This window comes from Nycticebus coucang, chromosome 13 (genome assembly GCF_027406575.1).
Source record: "Nycticebus coucang isolate mNycCou1 chromosome 13, mNycCou1.pri, whole genome shotgun sequence".
In the NCBI taxonomy this organism is placed as follows: Eukaryota; Metazoa; Chordata; class Mammalia; order Primates; family Lorisidae; genus Nycticebus; species Nycticebus coucang.
In genome coordinates, this window is record NC_069792.1 from 101,856,290 (window position 1) to 101,883,059 (window position 26,770).

At 56.1% G+C, this 26,770-nt stretch overlaps 1 protein-coding gene across 2 annotated transcripts in view; it reads right to left on the reverse strand.

Moving 5' to 3' along the window:
* The window catches only part of ZC3H3 (zinc finger CCCH-type containing 3), an 83,364-nt gene that overhangs the window by 36,095 nt on the left and 20,499 nt on the right, over window positions 1-26,770 (reverse strand). For both annotated transcript variants that reach the window (XR_008373907.1, XM_053559325.1), the window contains exon 4: window positions 12,313-12,463. Coding sequence is in view for 1 of the 2 variants with exons in the window: in XM_053559325.1 (XP_053415300.1) it covers window positions 12,313-12,463 (151 nt within the window). In the remaining variant the exon portion in view is untranslated. The remainder of the gene's footprint in view (window positions 1-12,312; window positions 12,464-26,770) is intronic.

Below are 26,770 nucleotides of genomic sequence, written 5' to 3' on the forward strand. Positions count from 1 at the left end.
GGAGACGGGGACTAAGCAATGCACAGACCTGGACTTAAAGGTCTGGCTCCTGTGGGGCCTACACCAGAGGGCCTGGGGGCTTCAGCGTGGATCCACACCCGTGCAGGCATTTGACAGTGCATGCTTCCTGCGGGGGGTCCCTCCTCATCCCACATCCTAGCCAGCTCTGCCACACCTGTCAACAAGGGCTGGGCTCTAAAATCCCCAGGAAAAAGTCCCCTTCCCTTCCTCTGGACAAAGTTCCAGGGAATCAGAGCCATCCCTCTGCTGATATCCGTCCCTCTAGCTGATGTTGGGGCAGAGGGGCTCTCCTCCTTCGGAACCACCAAGGTGGGTGGTGGGAGGGCCCTGCCCACAGCCTGTGAAGAAGATGCCGCTCAGCTCTGCTGCCGTGGAAGACTTCTGCCTGCTTCAGACAGACAGAAATAAATAAATAACTACGACACGCTTTGAAACGACTTCCAAATTAAGAGTTGCATCCATGCTGTCAAGCCCCTGCTAGCAGGTTCTGTGGCACCTTCCGTGCAAAAACGTATCTCAGCCCATTTATTAGAGTGATGAAGGCAAAGGGATCTAAAAACTGCACTCCTTCCTTAATGAGCAGCCGAAGGGATCGGTAAGCATAATTTCAGAGGCCAGTAATATTTTATATAATCGCCGAGTGGTTTAAATTGAAAACCCCCAACTGAATCAATATTTACTGCATTGAAACGAAATGAATAGTAATAAGTCACTAAGCTCCCTGTCCTGTTTCATAAAATAAAAAATTATAAAAATGAGCACAGGCGCTGGGAGGCCATCACATTAACTTTTACAGCACTTGGGGAGCTGTAACCGCCTGTTCTCATAAAATAAAATTCTAAAAAACCTGCCCTAGGAGACCTGCCTCAGCACCGTGTGGGAAGCTCGGAGGGCAGCAAGGGCGGGAGCCCTGGGAGTCAGCCCAACAAGGGCCGAGACCCTCCCCGCCCAAGAACTGTCCACCTGAAGCCACCGTCCACACCACCCTCGGACTTCCTACTTTGACATCTTCACCTATTTTCCCAAATTCCAGAGCATCAGCTGGAGATGAATGAGGAGCCTGGCAATGCAGGTGGTGGCCCCGCATCTCTAACCTGCTTTTGGCCCCAGGTGGGAGAGGGACACACGTGTGCCAAGGCAGAGAGCAGGGGCTCCAGGCCCACGCAAGACCTAAAATAGCCAGCACCAGACAGCAGTGATGCTGGGAGAGACCAAAACAAGGAGAACAAGACAAAGGGGAAGTGGCAGCCCAAGAGGCCTCTGTGTGCAGTGGTGGGTTTGAACCCGGCCCCGGCCAAACTGCAACAAAAAGAATAGCCAGGCATTGTGGCAGGCACCTGTGGTCCCAGCTACTCGGGAAGCTGAGGCAGGAGAATCACCTAAGCCCAGGAGCTGGAGGTTGCTGTGAGCCGTGACGCTACAGCACTCTACTGAGGGCGATGAAGTGAGATTCTGTCTTTTTTTTTTTTTTTGGTAGAGACAGAGTCTCACTTTATGGCCCTTGGTAGAGTGCCGCGGCATCACACAGCTCACAGCAACCTCCAATTCCTGGGCTTAGGTGATTCTCCTGCATCACCTCCTGAGTAGCTGGGACCACAGGCGCCTACCACAATGCCCGGCTATTTTTTTGTTGTTGTTGCAGTTTGGCCGGGGCCGGGTTTGAACCTGCCACCCTTGGTATATGGGGTGGCGCCTTACCGACTGAGCCACAGGCACCATCGGAGACTCTGTCTCTTTAAAAAAAAAAGACAACACCAAGTAGGATGGGTATAGGAAGGGTCCTGCCACCTGGGAGAGGTTTGGTGGCTTTGTGTAAAATTAAACATGCCTCTTCCTCACGTCCCAGCAACTCCACTCTGAAGGAGAATAAAAACACAGCCTGTGTGAAGAGTCATACAAGAATACTTAGCAGCCTTTACTCATAACTACCTTGAACTGGAAACAGCTCACCTGCCCATCAAAAGGAGAAGCAATAACTCAGGTGTGGAGCAGACCAGGGAGCACAACGGGGCCAAGGCCAGGGCGGGGCCCCCAGCAACGTGGTGAGAGGCAGTCTCCATGACGAGCAGGCGGGACTAGGAACAGAATATCTGACTCCATTTACATGTTTCAGAACAAGCAAGCTCATTTTCAGTGAAAATATCAGAACAGTGGCCACCTCAGAGATGGACGCCTGACCTGAAGGGGCATTTGAGAATGCACCGGGGTGTGGAGATGGCCCCTTTCTTCACAGAGGAGACTGAGACAGAGACTCATGCTTTTGTTAAAATCCACAGACTGGTACGCTCTGATCCACACATCTCACCATATGTAAATTTTACCTAACAAACCTGGGAGCGACGTGGCACTCGAGCTCAGCTTGCTTTGCCCATGGTGAGCGCTGACAGGACTGCACTCAGACTGTGCTCTAGGCTTGAGTCCATGAGCAAAGAGGCCAAGGATGATGGCCTAGGTGTCTGCTGCATTGACAAGAATCACAAACACCAGGCAGGGGAGGTGGAGTGCACTACCCTGCTGGCATGGGGCTGATGCTGTCAGTGTACCCACGTGTGCATACAGACTCAGTGTATGTGAGCAGACGCAGTGAGTGTGAGCAGACACAGCATGTGAGTGTGAGCACGCAGAGCGATTGTGAGCAGGTAGTGTGTGTGAGAGCAGACACAGCGTAAGCAGGTAGTGTGTGTGAGCAGATGCAGTGCATGTGTGAGCAGGTAGTGTGTGGGAGCAGATACAGTGAGTGTGAGCAGACACCGTGAGCGTGAGCAGGTAGTGTGTGAGTGTGAACAGACACAGCACGTGAGTGAGAAGGTGGTGTTTGAGTGTAAGCAGATGCAGCATGTGAGTGTGAGCAGACGCTCAGCTCCCTCGTCCTGGGAGGGCAGAAGCAGGGACACACACGTAGGCCCTGAGGCCAGGAACTCAGCACTACTGATGCTCAGGGCCACACGACCCGCAGCCCACTGGGGTGCCCCGTACACTGCTAGGACAGATGGAAAGCCAGGCAGAAGGAGCCAGGACTGTGCAAACAAGAGGCTGACCTCAGGGTTGCTCACACTCATGCTCTGTGTCTGCTCACTCATGTGCTGTGTCTGCTGACACACGATGCATGTGTTCACACACACTGCTTGTACGCAGGGCATCTGCTCACACTCCTGCACACTGCATCTGCTCACACATCTGCATATGCTCACATTCACTGTCGGCTCACACTCACACACTGTATCCGCTCACAATCACACGCTATTTCTGCTCACATGCACTAAATCTGCTCACACTCACACTGTCCTCTCACATTCATGCATCATCTGTTCACACACGCTGCTCACACATGTACTGTATCTGCTCGTACGTGTACTGCATCTGCTCACATGCAGTTTGCTCACACATACATGGTTCACATTTTTGCTGCCTCTGCTCATCACACTGCTCCCACTCACACCGCTCACACTCATGCACAGTACTCACACATACTGCATCTGCTCACACTCACACTTCTTGCACACTGTGGCTGCTCACATGTATACCATCTGCCCACACGCACACTGCATCTACTCACACGCATACCGTCTGCTGACACGCACACTGTGCCTGCTCACATACACGTCTGCTCACACTGTGCTCACACTCACACTGCTCACACAGTGTCTGCTCACACGCACACCATCTGCTCACACAGTCTGCTCACACGCACTGTGTCTGCTCACCAGCAGTGTCTGCTCAAATGCACACTCTGCTCACAAGCAGCATCTGCTCACACACACACACCATCTGCTCACACACACACCATCTCTGTACACATGTACAGTGCCTGCTCACACGTACAGTGTCTGCTCATGTGTACAGTGTCTGCTCACATGTACAGTGTCTGCTCACACAGTGTCTGCTCACATGTATAGTGTCTGCTTGTCTGTTCACATGTACAGTGTCTGCTTGTCTGTTCACATGTACAGTGTCTGCTCACACAGTGTCTGCTCACATGTACAGTGTCTGCTCACATGTACAGTGTCTGCTTGTCTGTTCACATGTACAGTGTCTGCTTGTCTGCTCACATGTACAGTGTCTGCTTGTCTGTTCACATGTACAGTGTCTGCTCACACACACACTGTGCTCACACAGTGTCTGCTCACACGTACACTGTTCACACGCACACTGTCTGCTCACAATCACACACCCTGCATCTGAAGCACTCTATTGTGTAGAAAGTGGGGAAGTGCCCAGGAAACCGGGGCTCTGTGCTGAAAAAACCCAGGTCAGAGCTGGGTGCAATGGGTTACACCTGTGATCCCAGTACTCTGGGAGGCAGAGGTGGGAGGATTGCTTTAAGCCCAGGAGTTCCAAGACCAGCCTGGGGAACTTAGCAAAAACTCATCTCACGGGCAGTGCCTGTGGCTCAAAGGAGTAGGGCGCCAGCCCCATATGCCAGAGGTGGCGGGTTCAAACCTAGCCCTAGCCAGAAACTGGAAAAAAAAAAAAAAAACTCATCTCACAAAAAGTGTTTTTTAACTAGCTGGGCATGGTGGCACAAACCTCTAGTCCTAGCAACTTGGGAGCCTGAGGCAGGAGGATCACTTGAGCCCAGGAGTCAAAGGCTTCAGTGACCTGTAATGACACCATTGCACTCAAGCCTGGACAACAGAGCAAGACCCTGTCTGGAAAACAGAAAAAAGAAAAAAATGTACCCAGACCAGCCTGAAGGGGTTTCACCGACCAAGGCTGGGACTACCTGAGACCCAAAATTAAGTAACAGCAATAACAGATGCCATTCTATCAAAATGGACTGAGAATCACGAGTCCATATTGTTTCGAGTAAATAAACAAACACACGGGGCAGGAGGGATCAGAGAGAACACTGCTTTACAGAGGGACACTGGCCAATGAGCAAGAAAGGCAGGGCTGGAAACTGCTGCAGGTTCTAGGACAAGTGGGGGAAACTTCTGTGGGAAACAGGGTGCCAACCCAGCCCTCCCCCTACTCTGCAGTTGCTCGGAGTGTCCTGGCCCACAGGGCAGGCCACAATCTGAAACTCGACCCCAGGAGGCTTGAGACAAGCCCTGGGAAGAGCACTGTGCCAAATCCCAGCCTCGGCCCTCCAGACGCATCAGCATCATGAAGCCAGAGCCACCCCTGAAGAGCCCAGAGTGCCATGGGCACAGGGAAGCTCCTGGCTCCACTCAGAAGCTGTCTGGAAACAGAACTAAACAGCTGATGGACAGACTGTGAACAGCAGGTAAGCTCAGGCAAGGAGTTCTGCATGCTGTCTGTGCAATTTTTCTATAAAGACAAAGCATACCAAAATAAAAAGTTATCCAAAAAACAACCAAGGATTTCATTAGCAGGGGGAACAGGAGTGAACCCAGGCAACTGTGGGGGTGCAGGAACATCCACGACAGGAGAGTCAGCCCCAGGCCCATCCTGTAGCCTGGCTGAGCTGGTCAGAATGTCAGAAAGCCCAAGGGGCGACCTGGGCCAGCACCCCAGCCCAGTGCAAGGGCAACAGAATCTCTCTCAAAACCAAACTCAGGGGTGGCGCCTGTGGCTCAATGAGCAGGGCGCCGGCCCCATATACGGAGGGTGGTGGGTTCAAACCCAGCCCCGGCCAAACTGCAACAAAAAATAGCTGGGCGTTGTGGTGGGCACCTGTAGTCCCAGCTACTCAGGAGGCTGAGGCAGAAGAATCGCCTAAGCCCAGGAGTTGGAGGTTGCTGTGAGCTGTGTGACGCCACAGCACTCTACCGAGGGCAATAAAGTGAAACTCTGTCTCTACAAAAAAAAAAAAAAAAAAAAACCAACAAAACAAACAAACTCAGAAGTGACAATCCCAATCCCATTTACTCCTATGCACTCTCACAGGCATTCAGAGCTGCTACTGGCCTCGGGGCTTCTTCAGGTCATTTGTAAGAGCTGCTCAAAGTATGCTATCCTGGGGCAGTAAGGACACTTAACTGGTTGCCCCCCATCAGGGCTTTGGAGCCAAAGAGGGCCTGGCTCCCGTAAACAAAGGGGCTGTAATCCTTGCTCCCTCTGGCCTTGAGGCAAAGGCCCCAAGCTCTGAGCCCCTCTCAAGAGGGAAGGTGGGAAGCAGGTGGGCAGTGCTGTCAGCCTGCTCCATCTCGGTTACAGCCCTGTCCTGACGCCAACGCCCCCCACCCCAAACTTGCCACCTTCATTCTCTCAGCAGATGTTCCAGACCCATGGCAAGGCCCTGCGCAGTGTCCCCCATGGCCATCCCTGCTGGGCAGGTCTCACTGCATCCCAGCCCAGCCAGCCACCCAACTCTGGGCTTCCCTGTCTGCTTCCTGACCCCGGAGAGCACCACAGACCAGACTTCCGTCCAGACCCTTAACACCTGACCCTGACCCTGACCCTGAACACCAAAGCCCTCTTGGTGTCTGTGTCTATACCCTGCCAGCCTGTAACCAGGCCCCAAGCCCAGGCCAAGCTGAGTGGGACCCTGCACACCACCGGGATGGGACTGGGCTTTTCTACAGCCTCCACCGGGGGCACAGTAAGGCCTAAGATTTAGTCCGTTTTCTGTTGCCGTAACAAGGGACTGAGTAATTCATTAAGAAAAGCAGTTTATACAGGTCACAGTTCTGGAATAGAAGGGCAAGCAAAATGGGGAGAGGAAATCAGGCCAAAGTCATCCTCTGATCAAAAGCAGAAGACACGGCAGCAGTCCAGTCATAAGGACAGCCATCTCATGACCTTGTCACCTCTTAAAGGCCCCACCAACACCAAAACTTTTTTTTTTTTTGCAGTTTTTGGACGGGGCTGGGTTCAAACCCACCACCTCCAGCATATGGGGCCGGTGCCCTACTCCTTGGAGCCACAGGCACCGCCCTGGAGCCAAAACTTTAATGCATGCTTCAGAAGGGAAATTCACACCACTGTACTAGGGTGTGGCCACCATGGAGGACTCATCCCAAGTTCCTCTCACCACTTCACCCTTTGGGACATGCAGGAACTCGTTGGAACCCCAGCCCCAGCTGGCCCAAGCAGGACGTACCCTGCTACAGACCAAATGTTTGTGGGCAGCGTAACCCCCAACAGGGCAGTGCCAGGAGGAGGTTCTGCGGAAGGTGGCCAGGGATTAGTGCCTTGATGAGAGGAGGCACCAGCACCTCCCCGCATGTGCATTTGCCATGTGAAGACACAGTGAGAAGACAGGGAATCTGTAGGCACCTGGTCTCGAACTTCAGCCTGCAGAACTGTGGGAAATAAGCACCCTGTCCATGGCATTCTGCCCCAGCAGTCCTCAGCCCTGAGTGCAGGCAAGAGGCGGAGCAGGGCGCATGAGCACACTGGCTCATTAAAAAGACACTCCTCAAGGGAGCACATGGGAATCGTGGCCACCCCGTGGGGACACCTGCCTCCCCCAGCTGATTCTTCTTTAATGAGACGTCACTGTGGAGAAGCTTTCAGAGCCCTTCAAAATCTTGGCCTAAACCTCATCAAAACTGCAGAGAGATAACTTAAGATTTACTGCACACACACAAAGTAAAATAAAATAAAATAAGGCAGCCCAGCAAGAGGCAGCCCTGTGACAGGACCATTTGTAGTCGGGATGGAAAAGCCTCCGACTCATCTGCTTAAGCACAGCAGCTTCTGTTTATTTCGCACTTTCATGTCAAATGAATTTGAAAAGAGGAAAAAAGTGACAGGCAGTTTAGGGATATAAGTCACATTTCAGCTTCAGTTCAGATTAATGAACTTGCTGGAAGGCGGCAGGGCAGAGGCAAATCCACAAATCTTAGAATAAAAAAATTAAATTCTTCCTCAGCATGAGGCTCAGCCATCAGAGGCCGCTCCTCACACCGTCTGCTGATCTGCTGCCCCTGCACCCCAGAACTCTGGGCCGGTGGGGATGCCCTGTGAGCCCGGGGATGGCCGGGGTGTGCTCTCAGGCACAAGAGGGGCAGAGCAGCCTGATCCCACACTGCAGCCCCCAGGGCTGGATGGTACACAGCCAGCATGGCCCCCACCAGCAGCTGCCCCTGCACCCCTGGAGCCCCATGGCCAGAGCAATGTGTCAGAGCTGTCCAGAGATGGCACCCTGGATCCGGTCCCTAGAGGGCAAGAGTCCTTCCTGTCCTGCCTGCTGCCCACAGTGTTGCCCCCTCTCCCAGAAAAGGGTTGCTGCCTTTCCAGCCTTCACATTTGGCCAGGACAGCAGGCAACCTCATCCAGCTTGTGGCCTCAATGGCCATAACATCCTCAGAGATCCTGGCTAGTACCCAAAAAACCCAAGAGCTGCTGCTCAGAGGCTTCAGCCTTCTGTCTGGACAAGGACAGGCGCTGACCAGCCGACAGCCTGCAGCCACTGGCTAACTTCCAACAGACTCTCTCTACCCCATCCCTCCATATCCAGGCCCAGAGAGAGTCAGTGACAGGTAAGAGACGCTGAATCTCTAAGAATGAGGCCATCAATATAGCCCCAACGCCTTTCAGCTTCCCCACATGGGCTGAACTTGACCACTCAATAGAGTGTAAGTTTCCACTTATACCAGGAAAAAGTCACAAGCAAAGCAAGCAAAGTCACTTGGGGCAGAAGTGTGGCTCAGGGATGATGGTAGTAGCAATAGCCACACTGCAGCCATCTTAGGCCCTGGTACTGCCTATGGGCTGCCAGGAAGGAGTTCTGGAGTAAGTTTCTGGAGCTTCCCATAAAGGGGAATGGGGCTAATCATGGTATACTCTCCCCTCTCCCCAGAACAGATACCATTGCCAACAGGTCAGAGCACCAGGGAGCACCAGGGACCTCTGACCTCCCTAGTGGAGCAGTGAGGAGCTGCAGAGGAATCCTAGGGGCTGTGGACGGTTGGCAGGACCACTTCCCAGGCCCTCCAGACTGTGAGGGTGGCCATACATGGCGCCACCCTAAGCATGCAGCGTTGAATGGGCAGAGGAGGCAGAGGGACAGCATCTGAGCGTACCCAAGGGAAGATGGGAAGGGGCTGTGAAAGAAGGCTCTCCCAGAGGCCCTGCCTGGGTCTCAGATACCAGTCTGGTCCCTGTTTCCCATCCCCGCCCTGGGCAGGGCCCAGACCGTTCCTCTCAGCTTGGAGCTGGCAGGGCCCAGCCCTCCTCAGTCTTTTCTTTTTTTTTTTTTTTTTTTGGCCAGGGCTGGGTTTGAACCCGCCACCTCCGGCATATGGGACCAGCGCCTTACTCCTTGAGCCACAGGCGCCGCCCCCTCCTCAGTCTTTTCAAGTGCAGGCCCACTGAGGTGCAGTCCTGCCCTGAGCCCTCCAGATTTGGGCCTGAAGACCCTGCCCACACCTTCTGCACCAGGCACCTGGCTCTTAGGTACAGCTGTCTGGAGCTCATCCCTGAGCACTCCATGCTCAGATGCTCCAGGAAGCAGCCAGTGAGGAGGTGGGCAGGGAACCCCCACCCAGACCCCCAGGGCCTCCCTGCCCACTGTCCCTCTCAGGCCTCTGCCCACAGCTCCCTCTGCAGACAGATCCCCTTTCTTGGCTCCCATCCCAGCAGCTGTTTGTTTCTGCACACCCCCGTGTGAGGTGATTCTCCTGGAACAGGCCCAGCACCACCCTGGGAAGGAACTGATCCCACTGCAAGGACAGACCTAGAAGCCAAGGCTCTGGTGGGAGGAGGCCTGCCAGGGTCACCAGCCTGCTGGGGATACCCCAGAACTGCAACACCCCCACAACTTCCTCTCTGGGGTGACCAAATCTCCAATCACAGTGAAGTGGCTGCAAAAGATGGGCAAGGGCAACTCACACCAGTGTTGGCACTCAGCTGCTGGGTTGCCCTGTGTCATATCCCGTCAGACCCCACCTCTGCCCACTGAGGCATCCAGGACCACTGGGGCCACCTGCCAGTCCCTTCTGGGGCATCCTCCCTCCCAAACAGGGAACAGAGCTGGGGACCCAAGGAGAGGCCAACTACCTGACAAGACAGCCTGTGTAACCCCTCCCTCTGCCTAGGGAGCACTGGGGAGCCTAAGGGCCAGGCTGCAGCTGAGGTGAGCCTGCCAGCCACATGCAGGCACCCTTGGCTCTGATGGAGCCTTGCAGGCGGGCGCCTAGGCAAGCACCAGGTCAGATGCAGGCCTCAGAGACTGGCCCTTTCTGCTGCCTCAACAAGCCTGAGCCCAGGCATATGTAGCCAACAGCAGGCAGGCAGCTGGCTGGCGGCCACTCTCCTGAGAAGGCAGCCGTGTCAGGGCACAGGTGACCTTGGGCAAGGGAGACCCATCTGCTGGCAGCCACTCATCCCAGGGCCTCCTAAGTCCAGTGCCCCTTGGCTCAGCACCCACCCCCTCCCACACTCTCTCCCCAACCTCCCATCCCCAAGCTTAGGGGTAAGGTCCCCAAGGGTCCTAGATGCTTGGCAGGGGGTAGAACAGGATCAGGCTGAGGTGGCCTGGAAACATAAAGGCCCCTCATACCCTCCATCCTGGGGTGGGCTTGGCCTCCGTGTGCACGGAGGGTGTCCAGGCCTGGGGCCATGGCCACAAAGAAAGCCAGGACCCTCAGTGGTGGCCAAATTACAGCTCCTATTACTGTAGGATGGGAACAGTCAAGGGACAATGCTCTCCCCTCTTGCTGTCCACCCAGGCTTGTGGTCTGATCCCCATGCCAGGGTTGCCCCCTGCAGGGTGGGGGCCCAGGCTTCACCCTTGAGGGGCAGGGAGTGTGGTGAGAACAGCTTGGCCAACTTGGCTGTGTTCAGCCACTTGGTATTGACAAGACACCACTGCACATACTGGTTGAAAGTGCAAGGTGGCTGCTTCCCAGGCCACTGTCCTGTTCCAGGAGTCCTCGCTCAGGGCCTGAGCACCCCTGCTTCTGCCGTGACTCACTCAGAGATCCCTGGCAGCCCAGCCATGGGACCCAACCCAGCTGTACCCACACCTGGAGCTTTCTTGGCCCTCAGAAGCCAAAGAGAGAGGCCCCACTGGGCTCAGCCACACCCCAAGGGAGTGGGGGGCTGACGTTGGGGGAGCGCCCACCCAGGCGGGGAGCAGGGTGGAGAATCAATAAATCTGAGTCTCGTTCGTGATGATCTGGGGCTCTTATTAAGTAAATTAATTTAAGTTAATTTAGCTCGATCATGACTCCCAACCATAGTGATTTAGTGAGGGGGAAATTGCATTAGGAAAGGCCATGCTCACCAGATAGAGGAACGGAAGAAAATTAGATCCACTTAGCACTGTGAATTAATATGGAAATAGCAGGTATAAATTTAACCTTATCGAGAGAATAAAAATTATCTTCATAAATTTGTAGAAATAGCCCCCAAGCTGCTTATAAATCTATTTAAAACAAAAATATTACAAAAAGTACAGTAAAATTAATTTAAAATATACTTCCAGCTATTGCTCCTGGTAAAGTCAACAGCGAGCTGCGCTCAGGGCAGCCCAGTGGTGAGAGAAAAGGCAGCTGCCTCAGACAGCCTCAGGCTCCAGAGTCAGGGATCCCTGGGGTTAGCCTTGGGCATGGAAACTTCTGGGCAGCAGAAACCCACTGAGCAACCACTGTCCACATGGTGGTAGGCCCTCAACCTCGGCTGCTCTGCCTGCAGCCCTGACCCAGCCTCTAACCCCAACTGCCCCCAGGTAGGGAGTGAGCAGGGGACAAAGGGAGGGGTCTGTCAATGGCTACCCCCCATTCACCTGGACACCTCCACCTCAGCAGATGAAGGACCATGCCCCTCATAACCTGGTCTCCTAAGGTCAAAGGCTAAGCAACCCAGACGTGGCAGGCACCAAGGCCCAGAGAAGGCCTCCAGGAAGGCAGGCGCAGGCTGCTCCTTCCCATGGGGCTGTCGCAACTTCACCTGCTTGGGCACAGCAGGCTGGAAGGAGGCCAGAGTACAGACGCAGGCTGGACCACGGGCAGATGGGGTAGGACAGGGTGTCACTGCCCTTGACAATCAACCCATCAACCAGGATGCTCCGGCCCAGCCTCTCTCACCTGGAGTTTCTCCCTGTGAGACATGCATGGCCAGAGGCAGCGCATCAAGTCTGGGCAGTGGCTGCATCCCTAGCACATGAGGCCCCACCAGCTAAGAGGCTTGCTAATAACAACAGAGGGTGTGAGTGCACACATGTGTGAGTGTGTGTGCCTTCGCGTGCATGTGGGGCACACAGGCTGGCTGTGTATTTGGTGCAGAAATTGCTAAACAAACAAGGGCTACAGGGCATTTCCCAGCCAATGAGCTGCACGCCAAGTATTCTCACAGTTCCCACAGGCTCCAACCTGCAGCACTCAGTAACCAGACAGCCCAGTCCCCAGACTCAAGGGAGCCTAGAAAAGGTCCTCCTACCTGGACAGTGAGAGCCGCCGTGTCCGCCAAGAGGGCAGAGACAGGGGGAAGGATGGGGTGCTGAGAGAAGCCGGGGTCTTCTTGACGATGCGGTAGCGGGTCTTGATCACCTTGCTGGTAGGTGGAGTCCGCAGGGTGTACAGGCTAGATGCTGCAGAGAAAACCCAGCGCACAGGCAGGAGTCAGCAGAGGTGGGCCAGGCCAGAGGCAGAGAGGCCCCAGGAGCCAAAGGTTGCCCTGAAAACTGCCCTGGTTCTGGAGGATTCTCCATCAACCTCGGATCCAGCCCCCCACGGCTTGGCACACATATGTCCCACAGAGCCTGGCAGCCAGGCTCCAAGAGCTGGTCGGTGAGTCCTCCAGAAAGGTGGACATAGGCCCTGCAGGTCCTCACAGTCATGCCAAGCGGCGGGGGACCAGGGATACTGCATAACTGCCCACAGGGGAGCAGAAACCAAGCCAGCAGGGCCCAGCTGCTGGGCTTTAGTAGCCTTGGCGCCAGGTGAGAATGAGAGCCCCCGTGTCTGCCAAGAGGACAGAGAAAGGGGGAAGGATGAGGTGCTGAGAGGGCACTCCTGACTCCCAGGAGCTTCCACCCAGGCAGCAGGGTGGTGAGGTCACGGGCAGACACAGCTACGGTCCTGTGTGCCCCCCACATGGAGGGGTCTGGAAAGCTCCCTCCTTCTGTGGGGTCCCTCCCCGCTGCCATGCCCAGATTAATGTACTTAATCACTCTGTTTCATAACATTTTGCAGGGCGATATACACAACAGCTTTTTTTTTTTTTTTTTTGCTGAACATTTCATGCAATTAACAGGGATCTGATTCGCCCGAGTTCCCTTCCACCTGAGAGCCAGCAATCTCTCTTTAGCTTCAAGGAACATGTCTAATTGCCCGGCTTTCATAACGTGCAGCTCTAACTATCCAGATAATTAAAACTAACAGGGCACTGGACGCAGGCACCCATCCTGCACAGCTGCACCCCTCACAGCCATGGCACAGAGCCCCAAGCACAGGCCCTAGCCCAACTTCACCAGACCACGCCCAGCTTGGCCCCCACCTGGGGCCCCTGCTTGCCCCAGACCCCAGGATGTACCTTCCCAATCCGTGGCCCCCTACTCCATGGACAGAGCTGGCAACTGGAACTGCTCTTACAACCTTCCTCCAGGGCCCTAAACCCAGCAGACCTCCCAAAGCAAGGCCTGTGCCCAACCCACTGTAACACCCGCAGAAGCTACTGCGAGCCTCAGGGAGGTCAACTGCACCACTGATCCAGATGTTGGCAAAGAGCCCCTCCCTCAGAGTCCCTCCACACACAGGTAGAGCTTTAACCTCCACCAGGGCACCCGTAAGCCCACACGTGAGCAGGGCAGGGCACCCAGCACAGGGTCAGAGCTCTCCTGAGCCTACACTAGAGGGTTGCCCTGGTACTGGCCACAATAGGATGTTGTGAAGGCTGCATGAGCCCAGCCCGGCTAGGGGGTGGGGGTGGAGGGGTGGAACCAGAGGACCCCAGGACTGAGGGGCACGAGGGCCACCTCTGGTCTCTGCTACTGAAAGCAGTGACCTGCAGCAGCTGCGTGCCAGGAGAGACCACAGCAATGTCCAGGTGAAGCCAAGACCACCCCAACTAGTCCCCTGCACCTGCCAGCACCCCAAGCACCTCGTCCTCTCCCCGTCTGTCTCATGACCTCTGAGGGCAGCAGCCCAAGGGGGCTGAGGAGAAAACCAGAGCTCGGGGAACCAGGTGTGAGTCCCATGAGCCTTACAGAGTAGCCAAAGTAAAGAGGTCTTGTGCTTTGAGCACCCCTACCCAATGTGCCTGGAATCCAGGGCAGAAGCTGGTGTTCGGTGGGCACTAATAGATATACACATTGAAGTGAATTTTCAAGGTCTTACAAGCAAGGAGAGATCCACAGAAATCAACAATGGCTTGTTCCAACACAAGATTATTGCAATAACCCCAAGCTGAGCTCATGGCCCCCACTGTTCCTGCCCGTGGATAGCGCCAGCACCAGCCCACTCCTGCCCACCTCATAGTGCATGTGGACAAGCTTCTAGAACACACCCTCAGAGCCAAGGCTCGGGGCTGCTGCCTGCCCACCCCAGCCCGGAGCACCAGGTGACAAAGAGGCCTCGGCCTCCTCACTTGTGGCCTTACCACACTCCAGCCCCTCCTTCCCACCTACCAGTGACCGTGGCCTTTAGCATATTAAGTCAAGCCTTTTCACTAAGTCACTACCATCCACCTGTTAGCACCAGCCATCGCTCCTGAACCAGGCAAGGAAGCACAGGCCCCTGTAAAAGGCCACTCCAGGTGGGTGGGCCTTCCTGTGCCTGTGGTCCCTATGGGGGGGACACTTTGAGGGGCTCACAGAGGGGAGAGTACAGTGAGTGAGCACCCAAGCTAGGCTCTAGCCCGAACCCTGTCCCAAAGTAGGGCTGTGTCCCCCACAGCCTGGCCACAAGTCAGTCACAGTCCCTGAATCTCTAGGATAGGCAGCTCAGATCTACTCAGGATCACTACCTGGACAGATGGAAGGTGGATGCATTCTGGGCTGGGCCCCCAAAGGCAGATAGGAGCAAGGGCTTCTAAGACTGTGCCTGGCACACAGAGACCCAGGAAGTTAGGGTGGGAGGGAGGAAGGGTCCCTGTCCCCACTGTCTGCAGAGATGGGAGGACAGGTCTGCAGGACGCTCTCTGTGGCCAATCTCAGGGCCCACCTCCCTGAGGACACAGGCCTTGTGGCCTATCCCTCCTTGCTGGCTGAGGGGTTTTGTGTAGATAATCATGTTATTTAGATAGGATGTTGGTTTAATTCCCTTCATTACAGATTCCCAGGGTTGTAATTTTTTTTCTCCGCATGATGTATTCCCTGTGGCACGCTTCGCTCAAATCAAGCCCCTCAGGCCTTTATTGCCAATGATGCCCCGGCCACGTTATCAGCCCCACACACACACCCTCTCCACCTGCCATCCAGAGGTCACTTCTAATGACTAATCGATCTCATTAGCTTTCCTAATTAAAAACTTTACTACCACCATGGAAGACAAACTACAAAAAAACTGCTGGCATCGTATCTGAATGGGCTATGAGCCCATCCATCAGCAGGGTGGGGGCTCCTGCTCAGTGCCCGCCCCACCGCCCCTTCAGTAGGGCTGCCACGGGACCAGAGAGGCTGGGCCCCCACAGCAGGAGCTGCTGTCTGCAGGCTCATCTCCCCCAGGCTGCCCCCATCAGGCACTTCCACCACAGACGGCAAGACCCACCAGGCAGAGGTCAAGGCTCTCACTATTTTATTGCAGAGCAGGAGTTGAGAGAGAGTTCAGATTTTTATGAAACTTCAAAGAGAAATAACTAGGAAGAAAATGAGTTGCTAATTTCACAATTGGTTAATGAGAAAGAAGATGAAACCAGAACCACTACTTTGTACAAAGAACTGCCCGAGGCTGCCAAGCAGGAGGGGAAACTGCTGTTGTCACTCCACCATCAGCACAGGGACCAAGGGGAGCATCCTGGGCAGCCATCCAGTTCCCTGTCCTGCTCCCAGCAAGCAGATGGAAGCAGGACCAGCTCCCCCAGAGAAGGCATGAAGGATGCACCGGAGTTCTTGCCCCACCAACAGGGACAGAGGCCTCTGGCCATGCCCTGAGCCAGTGGCCACCGGTGCCAGGGTTTCCCAGCAGTGGGCTACAGAGACAAGAGTGCCAGGGCCTCCAGAAACAGGCAGACAGAGAGCATCGAGAGTAAAACCTCCCAGGTGGCCTCCAGCCCCTGAGAATGTACCCGGTTCTAGAAGCCCCTTTCCTGAGCTTCCTCAGGCCTTTCACCCCAGCTGCTGGACCAGAACAGCTAAAGCAGAGGCCAGAGATTGGCAGGTGAACATGGAATTTGCCAGAATTAGCCAGAAAAGACACCCATACCAGTAGAACAGGAGGGCAGGGCCACGAGAAAGAACACAACCTGGCTGATGACCCCTAGAAACAAGGCCACGTTCCTGAGAAGAGAGGCTCAGGGAGCAGCCAAAGGGCCTTGCCCACAGGACAGGCTGGGCACCCGCAGACTGCATACAAGGCTGTGGGTAGCTGCAAGCCATAGGTACTCCGTCCTGCCAGGCTTTCCGTCCCCTATGCAGCATGATCCAACTTGCTTGGTAGGTTGCCTGGTCTGCTTTTTGTCAGCAGCTACCCTGACCTCTGACGTCTCTTTAGTATGTCCAAACTGCACCTTTACTGGTGACGGTGGCCCAAGGCCAGTGGGGCACAGCACTCACAGCAGCCATCCTGACCTCTGTGCCCCTGCCCCACATCCAGCCTCCCTTCCCAGCAGCTCCCCCGCACCTGACTCCCTCAGGCCGCCAGAGCCCCAACACTGGTAGGCACAGGTACCCCCACCTGGGGACACTCCCTACTCAGGCTCTGTCTGGCACAGGCAGCCCTGGCCAGCTGGCAGCGTCCCCGACACAGGGAGCTTTTACACAAGCCCAACTTGCTTCTCCAGTGCCAGTGCTCAAAAAGCCTTTTCATCCCAGTCTCACTGCACTTTTAAGGAGCATCTGGGGCTGACATCTGCTGCACTAGGAAGGGCCGTCTTGAGTGCAGGTGGCACTTGAGTACAGTGGCAGTGCCTCCCAGCTGCTGGGGACTCTGGAAGGCAAGTGGACACAGCCTGGAGGGAGAGCAGGAAGCCCTGTGCAGGTCCCCAAGGGCTTGACTCCACCTTGGTCCCCAGGGAAGGGCACGGGCCCCTCCCCCTCCCCACTGACCTCAGGGGCCAGGCAGCCTCCTCCAGCACCAACCTCCTGCTTGGTTCCTGTGGCCACACCTCCAACCCCAAGGCCACAAGAGGGCGCCAGGGACAAGGCGATGGCTTCTCCCACGAGCTTGAACTCACAATTAATTGCCTAATTAGAGTTGTGATGACAATAGAAAGTTCTCAGTGGCACAGTGAGGTACCTAAGGTGGGTGAGACCCTGGAAGCACCCTCCAGGAGTGACTGAGCCTGGCCTGAAGGAAGGAGGGACCTGGGGGCTCCAGGCAGCGGGGATGGCAGAAACACTGGTGCAGGACCTGGAAAACGAAGGGCTGCAAGAAACAGGGCAATTCTAGGCCGGGGGCACCTGGCACTGTGGGAGCTATAGCAGGTAGCTGTGGTGGCCAGGAGCTGGTGTTTGGGTCCATCCTGCCACAAGACAGCATGCTCATATCTGCACCCTGCCACATCTCGACCTCTGCACCATACAGGGCCTTTAACAGCCCAAAGGCCATCTACTGTGGGCACATTGTCCTGTCCCTCCCAAAAGGGTTAGGAGAGCGCCGAAGGGCAAAAGCTAGACAGCAGAGAGGAGTGGGGACCTGGAAAGAAGCCAGTCCAGACAATGAATGGGAACAAGGAGGGGCCTGGCTCAGGCAGACCCTCAGAAGGGCCTGCCATGTGAACTGGGGAAGGCTCCTGGCACCCCACTTGGGGACAGCCCACAGGTCCTCCTTTCCCCTCAGCCTCCCGCCAATCTGTCCAACTGCCTGCTCAGCCCAGGAGCCCCATCTGCTCTGCTGAAGGGGCCACCAGTTTCCCAATCACCCCTACAAGCCTGTGCATGCTTGGGCCACACACCTAACACCAGGGACAGCAGGAGAGCACCGCTCGGGACAGTCCTCACTGCGCGGGCACCACATAGCCCTGGCCCATGCTGAGCCCTGTCAGGCAGCCTCTTCCCCAACAATTGCTGAATTGCACTTTTGAAAAAATGGACACAAAAAAAGAAACAGGACATGAAACATACATTTCTGAGAGGTCTCTGTTTTTGCTTTTAACCGTGACATACATCTGAGCTATCCGCAAAGCTCCTGGGCCTGGTGGGAGTGGTGCCCATGATGGCAGCTGGATTTTCCGTCTCTCACGAAGGCAGTACAGGCTCGATGAGGCTCTACTCAACATAAGCACCACCCTGGCAGTAAAGGCCACCCTGACAGGCCAATTTCTGAGTCCACCCAGGCTGAGGGGTCCTCTGGGTGGCCCCCAACACAGTCGCTACCCTTGGAGCCTGGCACTCACTCCCAGCACTTGCTGTGTACCAGGTCTTGAAGGTGGCAAAGCCAGAGCTGCCTCTGGGAGTGAAAAGAGCTATAGCCTCCAAGGGGAGGGCAGACCCCAGACGCTATCTGCAGAAGGCAGCCAAAAGAATAAGGGGCTATTGCACTTATGGGCCACAATGGGGGCTTTAGAAGAGACTGCTCTCCTTGTAGACACCAGCCCCCTAACAAGCTGTTACTTACTCCAAGCCCCACCTGGCCCAGCCTTCGCCTCCAGCATCTGCAGCACCCTGCAGGCCCTGCCTCAATACTCCTCATGCCATGTCTGCACGGCTGCACCACACAGCTCCTGTGTACATACACGCATATGTGCACATAAGCAGGTGTGCACACTCACAGGTATGTGTACACACATGCATGTGCCAGCATCTCCTACTTCTACAGTTCAGCTGCCCCCTCTCCAAGCCACTCCCCCAACAGCTCCTAGACTCCACACCCTTGCGCCCCCAGGCCCTTTAGTCCTGGGCTGAGCCACACTGTGCAGGGCTGGGCATCATGCTCCCTGGCGCTGTGCTTTGAGTGGAACCCAGCCTTGGGGGTGCTCGGGGAACCTGTGTGCAACACCAATGGCTTAGGTGCTACTGACACCGCGGGGGAGGGAAGACCACGCAGCCACTCTCTAGCAGGGCAGGAGGCTGGAAGGGCTCCTTGGCCATAAGTCTGTCTCACTGCTCTGCCTCCTCAGTCCCCACCATCTCCCTCCGCCATCTGCAGCCAGACTGGGCCTCGGGATCTCCTGCAGCACTTGCTAACCACTCCTGTGAGAGGAGCCTCAGGCCAGGACCTGCCACACCATCCTACAGATGCACACCCCCCTCCCCAGACCCCAGGGTGCTCAGAGAACCCACCCTGGCTGCTGCTGCTCCAGACTTACCATTCATACCACTGTGCTCCCAGGTGAAATGAGGGTCAGTCCCTGGACCTACCCGCCCTATCCGGAAGCCTGGTCTCTGGCCTTCTGCTCCCTGACCCTCATGCTGGGCAGTTCCTGACTGCTATTCTCTTCTGGACACACAAACAGTGGGCTTCAGTGTGCCTTTGTTGCCTCTGGCCTCCCGCCTCATGGCCTTCCATCATGGCTGTCAGTGGCTGGATCACAGGGCCCTTGGGGCACAGCAAGGGGCTGTGGTGATTAGTACTGAAGAGCTCTACAACCCAACACTGTGAACAGGAGCTGCTCATGCCTGACATCTGGCTTCCTGCAGGCAGCACTGGCAAGCTGTGGGGACCAGTGATTGCATGAAGAAGCAGAACCCAAGAGGCACCAACTCAGCCTCTCCTCAGGTCCCTGACTAGTTTGGAGGAAAAGAATCCAGGGAAGGATGCTCCTGTTGGCTCTGGCCAGCTCAGGTAGAACACCCCCAGTGCAAGAAAGGGAAGGTTCTGTTCTCCAGCCCCCCACAGAGCCCACGATGCCAGCTGCACAGTAGAGTTGAAGGGTATGTCAGCCCTCACTCACACAGGGGAAGAAGGCCAAGACCCAAGGAGCAGATGTCCAGCCAAGCCAGTGGATCCCGAGGAGCCTTCTCAGGAGGGAAGAAAGAAGACTCAACCACCATTGTCACCAGCCTGGAAACAGCTGCAGAGGCACAATACATTCCACCCATGAAACACACCTGCCCACCTCCTGCACCTGTACCCATACCTCCACCCATGCCTCAACTTGTGCCCTCAGACCACTCTGTATGGGCAGACCCCTGCCTGTGCCTGCACATAGGCACACTCCCCATCTGAAGCCTGCCCCAGGGGCAACCCACACTCAGTGCCCCCGGCACTGAGCCAGCCCTTGCGGGTTCTAGCCCACAGCCCACACGTGCAAGGAGCAGAGGTGACGTGGCTGGGCCCTCCTGCTCCCACCCACCAGGACACAGCCTTCTCATTATAACAAGTCCCCCTTCCCACATTCGTCCTTCCCTGTGAAGAGCTGCATATGTAGCTCTTGTAGGGGCGAGTCCCTTTCTCTAAATGAGCCAGGATGGCAGCAAAGGCAGGGTGGCTGGTGAGGGCCCCACCCCCACACTGGCACAGCAGGAGCTGCCAGGGACTGCACTCTAACAAGCTCAGATGCAGGATGACTAGAGTCACAAAGTATGAATTTTTATGAGCTAATAAATCACTCCACTTTTCTTGGGCTTGATAGTTCTCAGTACCTCAAACACCACAAGGGGATGGCAGGAGCCCCTGTGTCCAGTGGTGGCCTGAGGCAGGGTGAAGAGACAGCCAGAGGCCCTCCTGACCATACCTGAACACTCGGCCCTGCACCCCAAGGCCACCAGAGGGCAGTGTGTGCACAGGCCCATTGGGGACAGTGGCAGCTTCTCTGCAAGGTAGAGCACAAATGGTTGACTCACTGGCCACAGTGAGAGAGGCCTGCCACGGTCCCACAACACAGGAAAACTTGCCTCAAGCCTTCTCAGCATAGAAGGAAGCTCTATAGAAGAGCCACAGGGGCAGGCCTTCTCCCTCCTGGTCAAAATGAACGCAGGGGACAGGACAACAGGCACGAATCTGCACGCTCAGCCCAGACCCTAGGAGAGGACAGGACAGCAGGGATGAATCTGCACACACGCTCACCCCGAGGCCCCAGGACAGGAGTGCACCCGCTGGTGTCACGGCCAGGCCTACCCTGGAGCCCTACCGAGGAGCTGGAAGCTGCAGCACCCACAGCCTCCAGGGCACAGGTGGGTGCAGGGGCATGGCTGCCCCTAGCTTTCCTGCTCTGCCCCTCGGCCTACAGCTGCCTTGTCACCACTTCTGTGCAACGCCATGGGAATCAGGGGATCTGTCTTTGACAAACATTCACGGATTATCAAATCACAACGCAGCCCGGGCAGGGCCGTAAGTCACACTGAGCAGCGGGTGGTACTGCAGGCTGAGGGGTCTGGGCAGCTCAGTGATGACAAATAACAGCTGTCAGCCGCCCTGTCCCCTTGCGCAGGATCCGTGTTCTCTGTTGTTCCACACTACCTGGTGTTTAATGACAGCGCTGCCAGCCTGAGACACAGCAGCACTGAAGCTGCCGCCACCGCAACTGTCAAAGCCCTATTAGAGGGAAGATTGAGACTCTACTCTTCTTAAAGTCACTCAAGCAACACGAGCTGCTAGTTCCTGTAATTATTGTGCAAGAGCCATCGATCGCACACCGACACCTGACCCGTCTCTATGAAATGGGAGTAGTTTGTTCTGTGACAGTCGCCATAGATTACGAAGGGTGGGTCCTCCTCCCCTCTTAACCACTGCTCTCCCCAGCCCTAAAAGCAGGGGAGGGAAGGGAAGTCAACACTGCCCACAAGAGCTGAGGGATGAGGAACTGGCCTTCAGGTACTAGCCTGCCCAAGAAGGACTGACCAAGGGGCCTCCTGCCTCCTCAGGCTGGAGGGGACAGTACAACAGTACACCTCAAGACACTTAGGAAGCTGGACTGCACAGGGCCTGCACCCACAGGCCAGGCCCATGCATGTGGGGCAGGCCTTGATCTGCAGGAACAGGCAACTGTGTGTGGGCCCTGCCAGATGTGCACAACCATGGGTACGCCCAGCCTCATCTCCCCTGAGCCTGTGAACCCACTTCACAGAGGAGAGCAGGGCCAAGATCTGTGCTTGGTGAATTCCCCCAGCAGCCCTGGGACCCTGGCATGCTGCTCTCCTGATGCCCTGTCTGGCCTTGGGCCCCAGGGACATCTGGGATAGGCCTTTTTGCTCTGACTTCCAGCTCCTGGCCCACAGGCCCCAGATGGCTGCTTCCTAACCCTTGGTGTAGCACATGTGAGAAGCCAGAGACCCCAACACCTCAGCCAGGTGTTCCCGGCGCCACTGCCTGCCCCCCACTTGCTGGACTGGGCTCATCCTCACTCTGTGGCCTCCACACCTGAGCCCCCTCCATCCCTCCTTGGGACACCTTCCCCACTGTGTCCCCAGACCTGGACATGCCCCCTGCCTACCTGCACGTGTTAACTGAAGGTTCCCACACACCAGATGGCAGGGCTCCTAGACACAGGGGACACAGAGCAGGAGGACAGTCCCCAGAAAATAAGGACTGCAAGGAGCCAGGACAGTAGGCCCTGGCTCTGAGCCAGAAACAGGTGGAGTCCCAAGGCCCTCACCACTGTCTCAGTGCACAGGGCCTGGGGGTGGTCACTCAGCACAGCCTCACAGCCTAGACCGAAGTACAACAGCTGCAGAGAACCTCGTCCCCGGGCCTGGGCCCTACTGGTGAGCTGCCCTGGGTGCTGAAGGAGGGTCCACTGGAGGTCCCAGGGTCTGAACCAGACCGTACTGAGCAGCAGGCTGGGAAAGGCCTCAACCTGTCCCCGGGAGCCACAGCTGCTGCTAAGCACCACCCAATAGGCCCCAGGGCCCTTCCCCTCTGGTCTACCTGGCCTTTCCTCAGGCACTACGTGACAGAATTCTGAGGCTGGGGACAGATCATGCGCAGAGTGGTGGGTGGGCAGAGTGGCTGCCAGAGAGGGTCCCAGCTGAGCCTACCCTGGCTCCAAGTGCTGAGCGTCCTGCTTGCCACAGCCTGGCCTTGTCACAAGGTCTCTTCTTTGTCTTCTCTAAGTCAGAGTTGGAGAGAGACACTTTCCAGAGATCCTGGAAACGCTTCTGCAAAGAGCAGCAGCACCAGGAGAGCACTGGTGTCCCCTCATCAGCCTTAGGCTGCCGGGGCTTTCCTGGCCACTCGCTGCTCTCTTGGGTCACCACAGCTCTGCTGGTGGCTACAAGCAGGCTGTAGATGAGCCTCTGGCGCAGGTGCTGCACATGCCCAGGCCTCACTCACCCCTCCAGCTTGCCCCGGAGGTCAGTCCCAGCAGCCACTTGGCTTGCACGTGGACAGCACCAGGGATGGGCCCCCGAGACTGGACCCAGCAGCAAGTAGCCTCGCTCAACTTCAGGAGCACTTACGTACATAAGAGAGGACAGTCCCACAGGCTGGAGCAGCAATCACCAGCACAGACTGGGGGACTCGAGAAGCTGGCAAGGGCCTTCCCAACCACTTGCCAAGCCCTTCACGTGCCCTGCATGCTTTCTGGCTTTCCACCTTACGTGAAGTCCCACCCTGAGACACCCCAGACCCTAGCTAGCCAGCACTGCCCCACCAGGCAGGGAACAAACACCACTGCAGGGCACCTGAATCCTTCTGTCCCTGGACAGGAAGTCTGCTTCCCACTGAGAGCAGCTCACAGAGCTGCCCACCAGACTCAGTGGCTGGCCTCCACCCTTCTCTGCCCTCACCCTCCCACCTCAGCAGCTGAGAGCTGTTCCCTCTGTCCAGGAATTCCACCAGAACCAGGTGCCTGGGACATAAACAGAGTGAGCAGAAGAGCTTCACAGAAACCAGGTTGACCATACATGTGCCCACGGCCGTATGAGGAGGATGGTTTGGCCCAGGTCCTTGCCCATGAGGTGGGCAGAGGCAGGCTCCCAGCTGCAAACAGCCAGCCTGGGAGGAAGCCCAGCTGTTGAAAGCCTGTGGTGGTGTCCACAGGCAGGGCCTGGGAGTGAGGAGGCCACCACACTCCCCAGCCCAGAGTGTTCTTGACAAAGACCACCAAAACCAGGCCCAGTCAGCCTGGCTCCTCCCAGAAGAACAGCAGCAGATAACTCTCACCCAATCAACTACTGGGGATGCACACAGCGAGCACTGGAGAGTGCACACAGCCAGTACTGGGGGGTACACAAGCCAGTATGGGGGTACACACACAGCACAAGGGTGGGGAGGTGTGCACACAGCCAGCACAGGAGGGGTGGTCACACAGCCAGCATAGGCAAGGAAGGCTATTGGAACATAAGGGGTGCAACCACCATGGTGGGGAATGGTGGCAGGGGAGGGGACATGCTCCCAGGTGTCAGCCCCAGACAATACATTGACTTCAGCCCCTAACAAGTTGAAACATAGAGAGGCCACAGAGCACATGCACCAGGCACATGGGTGGAGCCCCAGGGTCTGCAGGGACTGACCCTGCTTTCCCCACAGTGAGACTCCTCCAGACCTCAGGCACCCCTCAGAGGTTCTCATGCCCCACTGGGCACAATGGGACCAGCAAGCGCCCTGCCCCCAGCTATGTCCACCCTCTGGGAAGCTCCCAGTGGCCTCAGGGGACTGGCCATGGGCAAAAAGCCCAGGCGGGCTGGAACAGCTGTGTCCCCTGCACCTGGACAGCACCTGCTCCTTATCTTCAAAGGGCCCAGGCACAAGCAACATGTGCAGTCCCATGGGGTACTGCTCATCCCCACCAAAGCCGGACAACCTTCTCAACAGCGTGTGGTTCAGAATACTTCCTGGGCAACAAGCCCACCCAGCACCCTGCCTCACTGCCTCACTTTGTTCTCACACCCCAAAGGAGCCAGGCCAGGAGCAGTGAGGCCAGGACACATGCCTGGCCCCCACCAGGGCCTCGTCCTGGCCTGCACCTTTCTGGAGCTCTGAGCACCTGCATCCCCCAAAAGGTCCCCAGGAAGAAGGCAGGCTGAGCTCAGTGCATCTTCTGGAGGCACTCCACTAGAATGGGAGTGAGGGTTTTCCTGTGGTGCCCCTGGCCAGAGAAGGGATACCCATATTGAGAGTGTCTCTGAAATTCTGGGGGTTAATTCTACTGCAGTGTCTGGGCATCTGGAGCCCCCTAAAATGGCCTCTATGGAGGGCATGAGGCTGGAATGCAGGTGCCTGCCCAGGGGAGACTGTGGTGAGATTGCTGGTCACATGACAGCCTCAAGTCTCCTTTTAAGTGTATGGCCAGCACTGTAGCCCTCCTGCCTAGGCGCTCCCTTGGGGTCCAAGTTTATTTACTCCTGAAATAGAACATAGCACCCCAGTCTTAGCAGAGACTGAATGGCTGCTGCCATCACTAGGGCTCACCACAGGCCTTTTATTGTTCTATTTTGTTTTTTGTGTTTTTTTTTTGCCCAGGGCTAGGTTTGAACCTGCCACCTCCCGCATGGGACGGGTGCCCTACTCCTTGAGCCACAGGCGCCGCCCTATTTTGTTTTTGTTTTTGAGACAGAATTTCACTCTGTCACCCTAGGTAGAGTGCTGTGGCATCATAGCTTAAAGCAATCTCAGACTCTTGGGCTCCAGTGATCCTCTTGCCTCAGCCTCCCAAATAGCTGAGACCAAAGGAGCCTGTCACAATGCCTGGCTAATTTTTCTATTTTTAATGGAGATGGGGCCTTACTCTTGCTCTGGCTGGTCTAGAACTCCTGAGCTCAAGCCTCTCCCAGAGTGCTAGGATTATAAGTGTGAGCCACTGCATCCATCTTACAACAGGCCTTTAAATATGCCAGTGCCTGGTGGGGACAGTAAGTACCACCTGGGACAGGTGGTCGTGACCAAAGGCCTCTTTCCTTCAGCTCATTAAAAGTTTACTGCCCTGGTGCGCCTGTGGCTCAAAGGAGTAGGGCGCCGGCCCCATATGCCGGAGGTGGCAGGTTCATATCCAGCCCTGGCCAAAAACTACAAAAAAAAAAAAAAAAGTTTACTGCCCTTGGCTTGGCACCCATAGCACAGTGGTTACGGTGCCAGCCACATATATCAAGGCTGGCAGGTTCAAATCCAGCCAGGGCCAGCTGAACAATGACAAATGCAACAAAAAAAACTAGCCGGGCATTGTGGCAGGTGCCTGTAGTCCCAGTCCCAGCCATTTGAGAAGGGGAACTCTCTTACTTAAGCAAGAGAATCACTTAAGCCCAAGAGTTAGAGGTTGTGAGCTGTGACACCACAGCACTCTACCGAGGGTAACACAGTCCATCTCAAAAAAAAAAAAAAAGTTTACTGCCCTTTAGTTTCAGCAATAGCCCTGTTCCCAGTGACTGAGCAGCCCAGCCCAGCCCTTCACATACCCTGGAACTGAGCCTCCTCCAGTTCGCCAGCCGCAAAGCTGTTACAAGATAGGACCCTCATCCTCAGAGCCCAGGGGGCTAGGGCAGGGGCCAATAGTGGGAGCCCAGCCCAACTTCCTAGCCTGCTGCAAACAACAGCCCACTCCAGTGTGGGCCACCAGGGCTGCAGGAAAGGCAGACACACCATTGCAACGCTAGCAGCTCAGAGCTAGGCACACATGCCACACAGTGACTTCAGAGCGCCCTCTACACCCCTGCAGCTCACGTCCTTTCCAGCACCACTGGAAGGTAACTGCAGAGACATTCACCTTTCACAGACATCCACGTAGGAAATCCAGTGGGGAGGGTGGTCACTGAAGACCCTCCTGCCCATGAGCCCCCCTTCCAACTCACAGATGAAGGACGGCCTCAGGGCCAGCGGCTGCTACGCCACGGGCACCAGCCTGGTAAGCTCACAGGACTGTGGGATACCACAGTCCAGAATTCCAAAGTGTCCCATGCCCAGCTCAGGTAGGCGCTCTCTGCCAG